The 17,567-nt window shown below is 42.4% G+C and overlaps 1 protein-coding gene across 8 annotated transcripts in view; it reads right to left on the reverse strand.

The window, feature by feature from the left end:
- The window catches only part of CREBBP (CREB binding protein), a 191,712-nt gene that overhangs the window by 104,510 nt on the left and 69,635 nt on the right, over window positions 1-17,567 (reverse strand). For all 8 annotated transcript variants that reach the window (XM_073362777.1, XM_073362778.1, XM_073362774.1 and 5 more), the window contains exon 3: window positions 353-529. In XM_073362777.1, coding sequence (XP_073218878.1) covers window positions 353-529 — 177 coding nt within the window. The remainder of the gene's footprint in view (window positions 1-352; window positions 530-17,567) is intronic.

Consider the following 17,567-nt stretch of genomic DNA (forward strand, 5'->3'; position numbering starts at 1 on the left):
GTTACATAAGACTAGCCAAACTGGGTCAGACCAACGGTCCATCAAGCCCAGTACCCTGTTAAACTTACTTCAATCTTTCATGCTCACCACGGGCTGGATAGTGGGCACACTTTGCATATTTGGGGCTTACTTCATTTTTGTTTTACAATTCACCTTTAATATTTTGCTGACCAATACTATTGAGGAAAGAAATCAGATTAATGAGTTTTCAATATCATTCATTAAAATCTAAACTAGTATGATGTGAACTCAGTTTTTACTAGATATAACTTTATACATGGGGATTTGGAATATATTTTGAAGGTGCATAACAAGGAAGGGGGAAATGACATAGAAGTTAAATACAACTTACCATATTTGGCACACTGGTAACTGAAGTACTCTTGATGTCAGTAGAAAAGGGAGGCAAATTATTTGCCATGCCTGGCTTGTTTGGTAACTGAGGGTTCACGCCTGTAGCTCCCATCTGCTGCCCTCCAGCTTGACTAAAGGGCTGCCCAAAGGGACTAGTGTTACCTGTCATTCCCATCTAGAATAGAAACAAACATATTACTATTAACTTTCACTTATCTACAAACATTTTTAAGATAAAAGTAGATGTAAGCATCCATCTTCATATTCTTTGATCCACGTGGCTAGAAAACCCTTTCCCAGACATTGAGGGGTCACTCATCATTCATTTCAAAAACTTATCTGATCAGGCAATAAAATTTGGACACCTGGTTTTATCCATATGCCTCGTGCGTCAACCTTATTTGTTGCAGTCCAATTTATAAAAGCACGATAAAACTCTGAAGAAGGAAAAGATTTACTCTTTCCAATGATGCACTCATGAAACAGACCCCAAAAGCAGATAACTTTTTTGTGTGCGCTCTTTTGTGCAGGAGATGCAACTCTATATACAAATTGCATATGGGGAAATAAAGGACTATCTAGTAATTTTTTATTTGTTTAATTATTTGTTTAAACATTTTGAAATATTACCAAAAAAACCTACTTTACATCAGATATGGCATACTAACCCAACAAGAAATTCTGGGTATAAGTTTATATAAGCAAGCAATTTATGAGATATTTTATTGATAGTCATAAATAACATTTTTAAAGGTTAAGAATTTGTCTTCCAAACAAGGATGAAATGGGGATGGAAGATGGGAGGGGCTTGATTATGAAGTGTGGAGATTGCTTATTTTCTCTTCTTGCATTTATAGCAGCCAAGTTTAATATGACTGTATTCTTTTATATAACATTGGCAAAATCATATAAGGACTAGGAGGATTTCTACTGCAGTACAGGAAGGAATGGTTAGGTTCATCCAAGGGGAATAAAACAAGAACTATAAAAATGAAACAGAAAAAAAGCGAAGTAGAATGTGTTTATTTAGATTAATACAAAAATTAAAAAGGACACCTGTCTCAGCTTCTTTGCACCCTTCCATAAATTAAAAAAAAAAAACAAATTTAACCAGCAGAACACAAAACTCCCCTTGAATGAGTAACAAACATTGTCTATTCATAAGATCTATTTGCCTGTGGAAGCGTCTCCTAAGAGAAGTGGTGGAAGCTCTATCACTGGAGTCATTCAGAACTACACTGGAGAAAACCACTTAAATATACTGTAGGAATTTATTTCTTTGGCAGGGGAAGAGCAAGATAATTTATCCCCTCTTTTCTATTACTACCTTTATAAAGCCCATGACAGCAAATCCCAGTGTGACAAGTCAAGAAAATAACTCTTATTATCAGGGGGAGGAATTCTATACACATCCCCATCGTCACTCTTCAAAAGTCTTACATATGTGTAAATTCAAACATTTGAAGAGTCCATATTTTAAGTATTTAACAACCTCCAGTTTCCCTTTCCACTCATCTCACTTGCCCGTGTGTCCCACACACATTCTAGTGTTCCCATGCCCTGGTTCTTTACCCTCCTACGGAGTCACCTCTGGCAATAGGAGGAAAAAGTGAGGGAAGGCTTTAAAGGGAGAAAGTTATCCCCCTTTAGGGTCAGGTCAGCTTTCTGCCTTTCCCAGTGGATGCTACTGAGCAGGACTCCCTCCCTCTCTTTCCCTCTAGCACTGCTGAATATGCTCAAAACTAGAGACAGGATGTAAATGCTAGGTGTTCTGTACTTAGTAACTGGATGACAAATTAAGCAGATCACTGACTCAGCTTTGCAATTCTCCATGCATACCTTACTGTCAATTAGGGGAAGGGAGTAAAACAGTCACCTGTGAAGTGCTCAGCATGGACAGAGCTATTGGGCAGGAAGTCTTGCAAGCCTTTTCCACCTCTGAGTTGCTGTATTAGTACAGTTGATTGGCTAGGGGGCTAGGCCAGAGGAGAGCAAGAGCTGCCTGTTTAGCATGTGGCCCAGAACCAATCAAAAAGGCATAGTCTCCCTGCCTGGGAAAAACTGTGTTTGGGCTTACAAGTGTAAGTCCCCTGACTGTGAATCAGTACAGGTGAGGAAGCGATGTTAGAGCTGGTTATGGCTCCCTGATTCTGTGGGGTGGTCAACACTGGCCCTGGCCTCAGTGAGGTTTAGAGTCAATGTGGGGCTCCTCTAAGTTACACCACAGGCAAAGGGTCCATTAAGCCTCTCTCAATTCTGCAACACTACTTGCTTTGATGTGGCTGGCAAAGGAAATATTCATAGGAGCTTATGCCAGCACAGAGCTCCCACCATACTGAATTCCCTGCTGGTCATTTGCGACCAGATTCCAGCCCTTTTGCACTATACAGAGTGGTCAGATCTCATCTGAAGGAAATCTATCACAGTTCGGAATCTTCTCTTACCTGGAGAAAAGTAAAGGGAACTAGTTTATTAGAACAAGAGAATTCCTTGAAAAAGGACCTTACATGGAACTGGTGAAAAAAACATTGACTCTCCTCTGAGGCAAAAAACAGTGGGGTTAGTTCAGAGAACAACCCAGATGGAGAAGTAATTACAGCATAAAATAAATAAAAAGGAGACACTCAGTCTACAATTCAACTTTACAGGACAAGAACACACATTACTTTTATCCAGAGCACTAGATCCAACACAGACTTTCCTAGCAAGCCATACAGTCACCAGAGTGAACACCAAGCATTCAGATCAAAACACTCTAAAAGTTAAGATTGCTTCAGGAACATTAACTCAGCCATATTATACATAAAATGCTCCTCCAAAACAAGCTAAACTAGAAGTACGTTAAGGTTGCAAAGTCAAGCACTCAAATTAGGAAATGGCATATTTAAGGCTCTCTTCAGCCTTAATTTGTTCCCCTTGTGCATATGCATTATGATACAGTCTTTAATTACATGATTACACACAATTTTTTTCAGCAGGAAAAAACTGCCAGCAGAGAGAGTTTTGAGAATAGAGGACAGTCTCCCTGCCCTCAGTTCTGGTGCCCTGTGCCACAGCAGCCAAAGGGAGTAATTGAAGGGAAAGTACTAATTAGCCCCTGCAGCCCCAGGATAGAGTATGCTCAGTCCCTCTATGGGGTTGGAGGCAGGAGACATGTACATTTCAGTAGCCATATAGGAGCTGTGAACGAACACAGCCTGCTCACTACAGACAGACAATCTTCAGAGAAATTAGGTGCCAAACTCTAAAAGACTTATCTTTCATAACTGTTGCTCATGTCCATTCCATTGTAGTTGTGTGTGCTCGCCACATTCACCGGTACCAGAAGTTTTTCCCTCAGTAGCATCTGTAGGGGACCAGCTCTGGTGCCCTCTGGAGTGGCACGCATGTGCGCCAGTATAAGGGTGCCGCCAGCTCCTCCTCCCTCAGTTCCTTCCTGCCAGAAACTCCAACAGAGGGGAAGGACGGTGGGTCATGGAATGAACACGAGCAACATATCTCGAACAACAACAGTTAAGAAAGGTAACTGTCTTTTCTTCTTCGAGTGCTTGCTCATGTCCATTCCATCGTAGGTGACTCCCAAGCAGTACCTCCAGAGGTGGGTAGGAGTTCATGGACATGTCAATTACAACACAGCTCTGCCAAATCCAGCATCATCCCTGGCTTGCTGGGTGATGGCATAATGTATCGTGAACTTGAGTACTGAAGACCACATCTTGGCCCTGCAGATGTCCTGGACTGGGACATGCGCCAGGAAGGCAGCCGAAGACACCTGAGCACTAGTCAAGTGAGCCATCAGTATCGGTGGAGGCACAGCCTGCTCCAACTTGTAATGAGTATGGACACAGGTGGTGATCCAATTCGAAATCCTCTGAGAGGACACCGGAAGGCCCTGCATCCTGTCACCTATCGCGATAAAGATCTGAGCTGATCTGTGGAAGGGCTTAGTGTGCTCCCGGTAGAATGCCAGGGTGCGCCTGACATCTAGAGTGTGCAGCCGCCTCTCACCATTGATCGTGTGAGGCTTTGGACAGAACGCCAGGAGGAAGAGATCCTGGTTGACATGGAAGTGCAACACCACCTTTGGCAGGCGGGCTGGATGGGGCTGCAGCTAGACCCATGACCTTGTAGAATCCTGGGTACGGGTGCGCCAAAATAAGGGCTTTAATTTTGGAGACACATCTCGCCAACGTAATAGCTACAAGGAATACAACCTTCCACGACAAGTGGGAAAGGGAACAAGAAGCCAAAAGCTCAAAGGGCAGGTCCATGAGCCCGGAGAGGACCAGGTTGAGGTCCCATTGGAGGACCAGGTCCCAGACCAGTGGAAAGAGTCTTTCAAGGCCGTTCAGGAACCTAATCGTCATGTCGTATGAGAATACCGATCTACTCTGGAGGCAAGGGTGGAAAGATGATCTAGCCACCAGGTGAACCTTGACTGAAGAGAAGGCGAGGCCCTGGTGCTTTAAGTGAAGCAGATAATTCAGAACAGACTGCAGAGATGACTGGGTCGGGGAGATACTCTGCTCTGCTGCCCAGTATGAGAAACATTTCCACTTTGCCAGGTAAATTGCTCTGATGGAGGGCACTAGGAGGGCTCACTGGAGAAAGCTTGTTCCCCTGGATTCAGCCACGCAGCATCCAAGCTGTGAGGTGGAGTGAGGTTCGGTTGCAGCAGCCGACCACGATCCTACGAGAGTAGGTCTGGGCGGCTGGGAAGTGCCCATGGGGCTGCTACGGCCAGGTCCATGGGCATCCCGAACCAATGTTGGCGAGGCCATGCTGGGGCAATCATAATGACCTTGTCCTTCTTGATCTTTAAGAGGAGATTTCTGATGAGTGGGATTGGCGGGAAGATGTACATCAGGTCTCCTGACAAAAGCATTGCAGGGTGCAGAACTGATGACACCACTGCCTGGTGGTGAACAGGTCCACTCAGGGAACTCCCCACTTCTGGAAGAGCATCTTGACAACCTCCAAGTGGAAGGACCACTTGTGGTGAGAGGAGGACCTGCTGAGGTCATCCACTAGCGTGTTCTGGACACCAAGGAGGTGCAAGGCTTCTAGGTGGATTGCATGTCGGATGCAGAAGTCCACAGGTGAAGGGTTTCCTGGCATAAAGCCGACGAACAAGCTCCCCGCGCCTGCTGACAGAGCATGGAGGCCATGTTGTTCATCAGCACTTGCACTACCCAACTGGATAGGTGAGGAAATAACACCGCGCAAGCCAGACTGATGGCTCTGAGCTCCCTGATGTTTATGTAAAGTGTGAGCTCCTCTCTTGACCATAGCCCCTGCGTTCGCAGTGTACCAAGATGCGCTACTCAGCTGAGGTACGATGCATCTGATATCAGGGAGACCGTAGGTCATGGGCTCGCAAATGGCACACCTTCCAACATTGGTGCCAGGTCAGACCACCGTTGCAGGGAAGTACGTACCCGTGGCAGGATCATGAGGAGCTTGTCCAGGTGATGCCTGGCTGGAGAATAGACCAACACCAGCCACATCTGGAGGGGGTATAGTCTGAGTCTCATGTACCAAACCACGTACGTGCATGTGGGCCATGCGCCCCAATAATTTGAGGCAGTGGTAAGCGGGTGGCCACAACTTTGGCAATCAGATCTGACATTGCCCTGAACCTGACCTCTGGAAGGAAGGCTCTGGCTCAGGTAGAGTTAAGGACTGCATTGATATTCGACATTGGTGAGGCCTCATCTGGAGTACTGTGTCCAGTTTTGGGCCCCACACTTCAAGAAGGGTGTGGATAAATTGGAGAGAGTCCAGCGAAGGGCAACAAAAATGATTAGGGGACTGGAACACATGAGTTATGAGGAGAGGCTGAGGGAGCTGGGATTGTTTAGCCTGCAGAAGAGAAGAATGAGGGGGGATTTGATAGCTGCTTTCAACTACCTGAAAGGGGGTTCCAAAGAGGGGATGGCTCTAGACTGTTCTCAATGGTAGCAGATGACAGAACGAGGAGTAATGGTCTCAAGTTGCAGTGGGGGAGGTTTAGATTGGATATTAGGAAAAACTTTTTCACTAAGAGGGTGGTGAAACACTGGAATGCGTTACCTAGGGAGGTGGTAGAATCTCCTTCCTTAGAGGTTTTTAAGGTCAGGCTTGACAAAGCCCTGGCTGGGATGATTTAACTGGGAATTGGTCCTGCTTCGAGCAGGGGGTTGGACTAGATGACCTTCTGGGGTCCCTTCCAACCCTGATATTCTATGATTCTATGATAAACTCTATCCTTTGAACCGGAACCAATGTTGACATTTGTTTGTTTATCAACAGGCCTAGAGCTTGACAAGTGGCTTGCAACGTCTCGATGCTGTGCTGGGCCTGGACCTGGACCAGCCCTTGATGAGCCAGTCGTCGAGGTAGGAATAGATCTGGATACCCCGACATCTGAGGTAGGCTGCCACCACCGACATGCACTTTGTAAACACCCTTGGCGCCGTTGCTAGGCCAAAAGGGGAGCACTGTGAATTGGTAGAGGGTGGTCCCAACTACGAAACGTAGGAATCCTCTGTGTCCATGAAAGATTGATATGTGAAAGTAAGCATCTTTCAGATTGAGGGCAGCGTACCAGTCTCCCAGATCCAGATCCAGGGAAGGAATGATGGAAGCCATGGAGACCATGCGGAACCTCAACTTCTTGAGATACTTGTTGAGGTTCCGCAGGTCGAGGATGGGATGTAGCCCCCATTAGCCTTTGGGATAAAAAAAACCAAACAGGAGTAAAATCCTTTCCCCCTCAAGTGGAGAGAGACTTCCTCCACAGTTCCCACTCGCAGAAGGCCCTACAGCTCCTGAGCGAGCAGATGCTCTTGAGAAGAGCCCCTGAAGAGGGAAGGGGGTGGGGGCAGTGGAAGGGAGGAGTAGAAATAAACTGGAGGGTATACCCCCCTGCTACTGTGCTGAGGACCCACTGGTTTGATGTTATAGAGTCCAAGGAAGGGAGACAAATGGTGGGAAAAAAACAGGGATGCTGGATCCAAATCACAGGCTGGAAAGTCACCCTTGAGCGCACCCTCAAAATGCCTGCTCATTACCCCGTTGGTTGCAGGTAGAGTTTGAGCAAGCTGTTGGTCTTGCCGGTGCTTGTAGCTCCTGCCCTTTTTGTGGAAAGGCTCTGAGGTTGGCCCCCGAACCTGTGGAAGTGCTGTGGCTGGAACTGCTTTTTCTCACAGAAGCTGGTGTGTAAAGGCCCAGCAAGCACAAGATCACCCTAGAATCTTTCAGGCCATGTAACTTGCTGTCTGTTCCATGAAAAGAGAGGTCCTGGATGGACTGCTGAACCTCCACCAACAGGCCAGAAGACTGCAACGAGGACACACAAATCATGGCAAGGGCCGAAGCCATGGTCCGGGCTGCAGAGTCCGCCGCATCTGAGGACACTTGAAGGGATGCCCTGGCCACAGCTCTGCCCTCACCCAGAATCTCCTTCCTGGGCTCCTCTGCCAGCAAGTCCACAAACTTGGCCATGGACTGCCAAATGTTAAAATTGTAGCGGCCAAGTAGCGCCTGATGGTAGCCCACTCTTAACTGGAGGCTGGACCATCGTATATATTTTTCTGCCAAAGAAATCGAGCCTCTTCGCCTCCTTATTCTTAGGGATCGATCCCAGTTGGCCTTGTCTATCATGCTCATTGGCTGCTGATATCACCAGTGAGCTAGGAGTGGTGTGTATATAGGTATTCAAATCCCTTAGCAGGGATGTAATACTTCCTCTCCGACTGCTTGGAAATAGGAGGCAGTGAAGAGGGAGCTTGCCACAAAGGTTTTGATCAGCTTTACCACTCCCTTATGGATGGGCAATGGCACCCCAGAGGGGGCTGCTGCAATTAAATCATCAAACAGGGAGTCGGAGGGCTCTGCCAAGTCCTCTAACTCCAGGTTCAATACAACCCTCTTAAGAAGCTTCTGGTGGGCTTTTATATCCTCCTAGGGGACCGCATGGGAAGGTCCCGCTATCGCCTCATCTGAGGATGAGGAGGCGGGTAATAGCGGGTCTGCCAACTCCGTGGCCTCCACCCAGGGAGCCCAGTCAGGGCTGGCTGACTCTGGGGACCTTAGTCTAACTCTGCTTCCGAGTCCGGGGTGGTGGGAGACTGTTGCTGACTATTTCCCAGATGCCCCTGAGACCGATCAATGTCCCTGTGATGATTGGGGAAACCCCCAGGTGTTCCATAGCTGCCAAAAAGCCGGCCATTGACCATGTGGCAGTAAAACCTATAAAACTGTGGAAAAAAAAATCAAATGTCTAGTATGCAGCTTGGTCACAGACAATGCTGCAAATGTATCCAAGATGAGAAGAAACTATTTACAAGGGAGTGAAGAGAGTCCCAAGATAACATACGGTTGTAGTGCTCATTTGATGCACCTCCTAGCAAAGACTTCCATATTCCAGAAATAAAGGCTAAAGTTGAAACTGCAAAATACTTCCATAACAACCGCTTTGCAGCAGCTGCTCTGAAAAAAGTGGGAGAAACCAAGCTAACTCTCCCAGAAGACATGCGACGAAACTCAGTAGTGGACTGTTTTGAGCACTATATCAAGAACTGGCCTAATCTGATGACAATTTGTGAACAAAATCGTGAAAAAATAGATGGCACTATCAGAGCCAAAGTTCTCAACATTCGGCTTAAGAGAAATGTTGAACACATGCAGAGTGCCCTGAAGCCTATTTCTGTAGCCTTGAACAAAATGCAGGGAAATAGCTCTTTTATTGCCGATACTGTTGAAATTTGGAAGGAACTGAGTGAGATCTTAAAAAGAGAAATATGGAATGACAGAGTTAAATTACAAGCATTAAAAAAACGAATGGGACAAGCACTATCTCCAGCTCATTTTCTTGCAAATATTCTCAATACTCGGTATCAGGGTCAAACCTTAGGTTCTGAAGAAGAGGAGTTGGCTATGACATGGACATCCAGCAATCATCCCTCCATAATGCCACCTATAATAAACTTCAGAGATAAGGGTGAACCATGCAAGAAATATATGTTTGCTGATGAGGTTTTAAAGAAAGTCACACCAGTGAACTGGTGGAAGTCACTTAAGCACTTGGATTCAGAGACTGTTGAAGTGATCGTTTCACTTTTAACAGCAGTGTAGAAAGGTTTTGGGGGAAAAATATTGTTTTGCCTATGTTTAAAAAATATCTTACAGTAGTTACATTTGAGAAGCTCTAATGGCTCCATGTTTTGGAGCAGTGACTTGAAGTTTGACAGGAGTATTGGTTTTATGTCAAAGATGTGCCTTTTGCTGTGCCTCTGAAACGTCACCCAAAGTTGGCCAGGTTCAGGGTGGATTTAAATCGCTAGTCAAGAAGACTCAATTTAATCATGGATTTCTACATAAAAGTGCATTCTTGTTGGTATAACCTTAATACATAGTCTTCACAACTCTCAGATGTAGGTTTTATTTTTAGAAGGTACACACTGTACATTTTTAAGTAGTTTTACAGCTGTATGAGAAAATGAATGATTGGTTATTTCAATTACCTTTGGGTCTTCTGCCGGTGTAGAAAGAATATTTTCTTCCTTTAGACTAATCCATTCAAATTGAGAAATCGTTTGGGACCTGAAAAAGCAGGAAAGCTTGTTTTTCTTTTCCAGATTATGAACAAACAGGACAATGAAGGTGAAGATGACTGAGTTAGCTGCAGAAGCCAATATTTTAAGTTTCTCATGTTGACCTGGGCTGACAGTCTAGTAAATAGATAAATGAAATATTTAAAAAAAAAATTTAGTTGAAAATTATTTTAACAAAAACAAACCTGACTTTAATAAACTTGAATGTTTAACTAATTCAAAAATTCATATGCTTTTTTAAAATATTATGTTTGCTGTTGAAGAAAATAATCCAGAATATATAATGTTTTTAGTTAAATAAAGTAATTTAAATGTCTGTCTGGTGATGATCTCCTCCTAATACAGCATGGCAAGAAAATTCTCCAAATATTAATGATTAACCTGTTGAATTGGAGATATTTATGAAGTCATTGGGAGGTGAACTATCTGCTTCAATTACCTTTGGTAACTGAAATAACCAATCATTCATTTTCTCATACAGCTGTAAAACTACTTAAAAATGTACAGTGTGTACCTTCTAAAAATAAAACCTACATCTGAGAGTTGTGAAGACTATGTATTAAGGTTATACCAACAAGAATGCACTTTTATGTAGAAATCCATGATTAAATTGAGTCTTCTTGACTAGCGATTTAAATCCACCCTGAACCTGGCCAACTTTGGGTGAAGTTTCAGAGGCACAGCAAAAGGCACATCTTTGACATAAAACCAATACTCCTGTCAAATTTCAAGTCACTGCTCCAAAACATGGAGCCATTAGAGCTTCTCAAATGTAACTACTGTAAGATATTTTTTAAACATAGGCAAAACAATATTTTTCCCCAAAAACCTTTTTCAGAAATGGCAATCTGTTTTAGCTGAAAACTTTTTTTAAAAGACCTGTCTCAGGCAGAAACCTAGCATAGAAAATGTCAGCTCAAGTAGTTTAAGTCTGGCCAAGTTATAAGCAAATGAAAAAAACTATTTTAAAATGGGAAGTGTTGTCCTATTAACCAATATATAGTGCCACTTGCACCACCTATAATTTCCAATTCTTCTGTCCTTTACAATGTGAAGCTTACCATGTCATGTTACAGGTATAAACTTGCCAAATCCAACACTGCTGGAGCAAACTTTACTTTTAGGATTTCTTAACCTGCATACCATACTTGGTATCATATCAGTTACTTTTGCACTTTGACTTTAGTTATCATTGCTTCAAAATTAAAACAAAATGTTTTACTACCATGCAGAAAATAGCCTTTCAAACTATGAGGAAGATAACAATTAGTTATAAAGGGACAAAATTTTCAATTCCCTTATTACCTGCCTTCCACCTAAACAAAACGTCAAATTGTGCATTAACAGATATGTATTAATGTATCTTAGAACAAAGAAAATCATTACTCCGCCTGGGACTAGTAAGACGCACAACATTCTCTATAACACTGAAAGCTAATGTTATGAGAATTGGCTTAAAATGTTTATTTAAACTGCTATTAAAATTTAAAAACTACTATAAGATTTAATTTTTATGGTGGAAGTTCTTCAAAGGTAATATGAAAATACCAAAAAACAACTCAGAAGAGGTGAAAATTCCTTTCCCCCTCTTATGTTTCAGTCTAAAAGTCATGTTTTTCCTTACCAGAATAAAAACAGAGAATACAAAATAAAGCCAAAGTTGGGAAAGGGACCATCTGCAAGAATAGTTTGTCAGGAATATCTAATTGTATCTTATTGTCTATAGTCTTATCACAAAATAATTGTACGATTATTTTTTTTAGTCAAACCCTCACAAAGAATACATATTAGCAACTATATTATGATTTCTAGAGACAAAAGAATGCACCTAATATAATTCAATTTTTATTTATTTATTTTTTGCATTTTACCATCATGTTTAAAAACTAATTTCAAATAAAGAAAGGGAAGACCAGAACGGTGTTTCAGTGGCAGAGCAACCTGGTGCCAGACAGCAGGTCAGAATCAGAGTGAATCTTCAAGAGTCAGCAATGCTGCAGAGGCAGTACTCTCGGTCCAAAAAGAAGTGCAGTTCATAACATTCCTACAGCAACTTCTCCAGCAACTACAGAATGAGATCAACTGCTTTGGAGAGAACCAGTTTCAGTTTTTCTTGGCCAAGCAGGTAACACCAATATGAACGAGAAAGATGAAAAAAGCAATGAAGGCAGGAACCTAGAGGACCCACCTAAGGCCAAGCACTTTCACACACCAAAAATATCCAGAGTCAGATGGGGTAATTCTACGCATCCTAATTACGTATCTGAAGATTTTAAAGTAGTTTACCATTTCAAGAAGTGTGTCAATTAATCCTGGCTTGTTAAATCTCAAAACAAGTTTGCAAATTTATTCAGAATCTAAAATGCAAAATCTCTGCAGTATTTTTGCTTATTATTCAGACTGAGAAACCAACAGCTTTAAAGTAAATGAAACCCAGACTGTTCCAATTCAGCACTACACTTCCTCAACCCACATACCTGTGAGCAACAAAAAATAACCACCATTCTGAACAGATCTGCATTCTCATATTTCTCAATAAAATTCTGGAAAGTTAGTGGTTCAGAAGAATTACACTTTCTAATCACAGATCACCAAATACATGAAAAAAGTAGTAATATAGTTTTTCACTAGGTACGGCAATGGTATATACATTGCAATGTGAAACTCTCGGTCCAAACATGAAGAACTGAGTTTTTCAAGGAGTTTGGTGAGTTTGCCTCGCAAAAGGCACCAATATCCACGATTAACAGGCAGAGGCCTTCACTGGATTTACCACCTGGGTGTACAGTTCTGCTTCACAGGTTATGGCTCCTCGAGCTTCAATCTGGTTTCCATTCACCCTTCTCTACCTGAAACTGCCTGCACTAAGGTCATCCAAAAATCCCTCAAACCGGATTCTCTTTACTCAGTGCTGTGGACCATCCCCTTTTTCTTGAGATCCTCCCTTTCTTGCACTTTGCAATTCTATCATATCCTTGTACCGTAATCCTTTTTCAGTCTCCTTTCTTGACTCTATGTCTCCCTTCTGGCCCCATCAGTCTCGGAGTTCCATCCTAAATCCCCTCCTCACTCCATTCTTTGTGTGGCCTGTCTCATCTACTCCTATCTTTGTTAAAACAAATCCTCTATCACTCCTAGTCATCTGCATCACTTCACATCTACTGCTGCATCACTACCAGTTTGCATTCATAATGGTTGTCCCATTGCTTGGTCAAACTCAGTGAGCCAAACTCATGGATGGTGTAAATTATACAAATGTAAAAGTTACCAAGACCAGGGATGTAAGTGCCTAGAAGGAATGCTGTGCATGCTGTTGCAATTTACTGGTAGGTTAGTATGTATCTTAAAGTACAGCTTACTGTAAAAATAACCTGCAGAAAAAGTGTCACCATCTTACTCAAGAGATTTGTTCTTTTTTTTATATTCAGGGTCTGAGCTTCTGAATTACTGAGAAAAACAAGTTTAGTAATGTATAATTCTGCAGTGCCAGCCAGATTCCATTCCATGTGTATCAACAAAACTGTTCACTAAATTCATTTTTTGCCAGTTACACCTGTGGAAACCCAATGAAGATGCACAGGTATCACTACAGGCATCATCTGACTACCAGAATCTTTACTACCAAGGATGGTGGGTGCGAAGTAGAGAACCCAGAATGACTGATTCCAGGGACCGTGCAGGGCTCTCAGTTAGAAAAACATCTTTTTTACATTCATATTTGTTTTGTGCTAGGTCACCTACCATGCATCAATACATTAAGGATTAGTCTCCGGACACCAGTGGGCAGTTGGCATGGTATGAAAATTATGACCAATACAGAGCCTATTTTATGTCCCAGAGCACTAACGAATACCCCGTTGGGTTTGATATAAGTAGACTGGTACACTTTAGGCACACATTAGATGCTAAGAGATTAATATGGTTTGGTGTGTCAAAATACTTCTTGAACCACTATGGAAAAGGGGGAAAAGAGAAGTGGGCTTGAGGGGGAAAAAGATAAATGGACTATGCTTGTCTCAGCAAGACTGAAAGCTCCTCTTTCACTGGGCTGACATATCCAAACTCTCACCAAGTCCAACTTCTCCATTTTCTATTAACTGCTAAAACTCTATTCCATATCTTGGCTTTCAACTCACCTCTACTACTATAATCACTTCCACCCTGGCCAACCTCTCTCTTTCTGATCTTTCCCTTCTATCCAAAACCCTGCAGCAGGCAGAAACAATCACCTCTTGGTTCATTACAACCATGAAACTCTCCTCCTCAGTCCATTCCCTGACTTCCTTTCTGGATCCAGAGCTTTGTCAAGCTCTTTACATCAGTTTTTAGGCGCTTTACAGCGTTACCCTGTACTCTATCGCAGACCACTTCCTTCTACACTAGGGGTCTCAAAGTCCCGGCCCGCAGGCCATCTGCAGCCCAAGAACCTCTCCACTGTGGCCCGCGGAAATTTTTTAAAAAAAGTTCTTTCATCAGGCCCTCATGGCTGCTGGCTGAAGGGGGGGGGTCGGAGGGGAGTGGGCAAGAAAGATTCATATGCCCCTCCCACCAATGTTGCTCCATCCTGCTGCTCTTGGGACCCTCCCAGGGGTTGCACTCGTCAACGTGTCACTCACCTTGGGCAGCTCAGCTCCCTGCAAGCAGTTGCCGATCCCTGCTGTTGCCAGAGACCCATGCAGCCACACTGCCAGCTGTCTGCTGCAGGCGCTGCCCCCTGCAGCTCCCATTGGCTGGGGGAGAGGGACAGATATACCATCACTAGTCACCGGGCAGAGTCAGCCATGGAGGCAACGTCACTAGTCGCAGGGCAGAGTCAGCCATGGAGGCAGAAAGCCAAGGGAGTGAGGGAAAAGGCTGGGAAACGGGCTGGGATGTGGCGTGAACACCATCTTCAGTGACATTATTGGCCTGCTGGGAGGATTTGAGGAATGGCACTGGCCCTAAGGTAAATTGAATTTGAGACTCCAGTTCTACACCCGAAGAGTGGTTGACAACTTGGTCAATCTGAGCTGTTTTAATTCCATGGCCACATTCATCCTGTTACATTATATCTGATTATAGATAAAAGCAGAATGGTATCTGACACCAACAAATGCAGTCTTCTCTGATTGAATTTAGAGCAGTAACACTCACCAAACCACCAGAGATGTTGGAAGTCTTCATCATAGGACTTGTATTTAGACCTATGTTCCTCTTGGTTGGTGAAGACCAGGACAGAAGAATTTTACTTTAGAAAAAAGAACTACACAAACATGAGGAAGCTAGTTATATGGAAATTAAAAGGTTCAGTCCCAAAAGAGAAATGCTTGCAAGCTGTATGGAAACTTCTGAAAAACACTATAATAGAGGTTTAAATTAAATGTAAACCCAAAATAAACAAACAAATATAGTAAGAGGACCTAAGTGCCTGCATGGCTAAATAAGGAAGTCAAAGAAGCGTTTAGAGGTAAAAGGGCAACCTTTCAAAAACTGGAAGTAAAATCCTATTGAGGAAAACGAAAAGAAGCATAAACTCTGGCAAGTCAACTATAATTAGGCAGGGCAAAAAAGAATTTGAAGAGCAACTAGCCAAACAGCAAAAAAAATTTAAAGTATAGCAGAAGCAGGAAGCCTGCTAAACAGTAGGGCAACTAGACAATTGAAATGCTAAAGAGGCACTCAGGAAAGTTAAATCCACTGCAGAGAAACTAAATTCTTTGCATCAGTCTTCACTGCAAAGGATGTGAGGGAGATTCCCACACCTGAGCCATTCTTTTCAGGTGACAAATCTGAGGAACTGTCCCAAACTGAGGCATCATTAGAGGAGGTTTAGGGACAAATTAAATAGTAATAAACCACCAGGACCAGATGGTATTCATCCAAGAGTTCTAAGGGATCTTATATGAAACTGCAGAACTATTAACTGTGGTATGTAACCTATCACTTCCATCAGCTTCTGTACCAGATGACAGGAGAATAGATAATGTGATGCCAATTTTTTTAAAAGGCTCCAGAGGTGATCCCAGCAACTACAGGTGGGTACGCCCGACTTTAGTACAGGCAAACTGGTTGAAACTATAGTAAAGACAGAATTATCATAGACAGAGACAAACACAATTTGTTTGGGGAAGAGTCAACATGGCTTTCTAAAGGGAAATCATGCCTCAAAAATCTATTAGAATTCTTTGAGAGGGTAAACAAACGTGGACAAGGATGATCCCATGGGTATAGCATACCTGGACTTTCAGAAAGCCTTTGACAGACCCTCACCAAAGACTCTTAGCCAAAGTAAGCAATCATGGGATAAGAGGGAAGGTCTTCTCATGAATTAGTAACTGGTTTAAGTGTAATAATAATGGTCAGTTTTCAGAATGGAGAGGAGAAATAGTGGTGTCCCCCAGGAGACTATACTGGGACCAATGCTGTTCAACATATTCATAAATGATCTGAAAAAGGGGGTAAACAGTGAGATTGTGAAATCTGCAGATGATACAAAATTACTCAAGATAGTTAAGTCCAAACCACACTGCCAAGAGCTACAAAGGGACTGCACTTTTATAAGACTACCTGAACTCAAATTTTGGAGTTTATATTTTGGTTAACGATTCTATCTCATTCATGGAAACTGAATACAAAATATAGTATATGCAAGATTAAAATATTCATGTGCAAAATAGCATGGCTTGCAGGTCTGATCAAAAAGTCTTAAGAACAGCATTAAGATGTTTAATTTGTAGAAAATACAACCTCTGAAAATAGAAACTTTGCAGCAGCTCCAAGTATTTAGCTAAGATTAATCCATGTGTTCTAATCAGCCTCAAATTTCTCTTTTATGATTATTAGGTCAAAGCAGAAAATTAATTCTTGTTCATTTGAATATAGCCATTGTTCCAGTACATACACAAATACAGAATGAAATTGTATACAAGAAATAGAAACAGAAAGTTTCAACATATACATTTTTCTCTCAAGTTTTAGTCTGAAGAAAACCCAATTATTTTTCAAGAATTTTTCAATAAATCCAAGTTTAGGACAAAATACTGTTAATGTCTTCTCAAGATATTAGTACAATTTATTTTGACAATAAGATTATGTCAGTGATGCAAATAAAAAATTCAAGCTTCCAAGCATACTTATTTCTTCTTCTCCCAATCATTTTCTAGACACCTGTACTAAAATCAGTTCAGCAGTTTTATGTCCAAACTGTGGTTAAATCATAGGATATAGGAATAGTGAGGACAGTTGTCCTACAGAATCTAAGACCAATGGGCTCCCTCACCAGACTGTGAAAGAACCAATGACATAACCAAGATTCTTTCAGGCCCCTGCTTCAGGGCAGTTTATTATTCAAACAAACACAAAATAAAGCTACTCCCCTAAGCAAAAACAGGTTACAGGGGGCCAGAGGCCTTTCTTCTTGCATCTCTTCTCCCTGGAGAAAAGGCCAGATTGAATTTAAAAAAAAAATCAAATTTTAAATAAAAAAATAGATGCATTTATTGAAATACAAGTTTAAAAATAAACCTATTTAAAATTAAATATGATATTATGGCAATTTTAAATTAAAATATATTAAGCAGTACATGTTTGCTGCCCAAATTTTAAAGAAAGTCAAACCACTGAACTAGCAAGTCACTC

The sequence above is a fragment of the Lepidochelys kempii genome, chromosome 10 (assembly GCF_965140265.1).
Source record: "Lepidochelys kempii isolate rLepKem1 chromosome 10, rLepKem1.hap2, whole genome shotgun sequence".
Taxonomy (NCBI): domain Eukaryota; kingdom Metazoa; phylum Chordata; order Testudines; family Cheloniidae; genus Lepidochelys; species Lepidochelys kempii.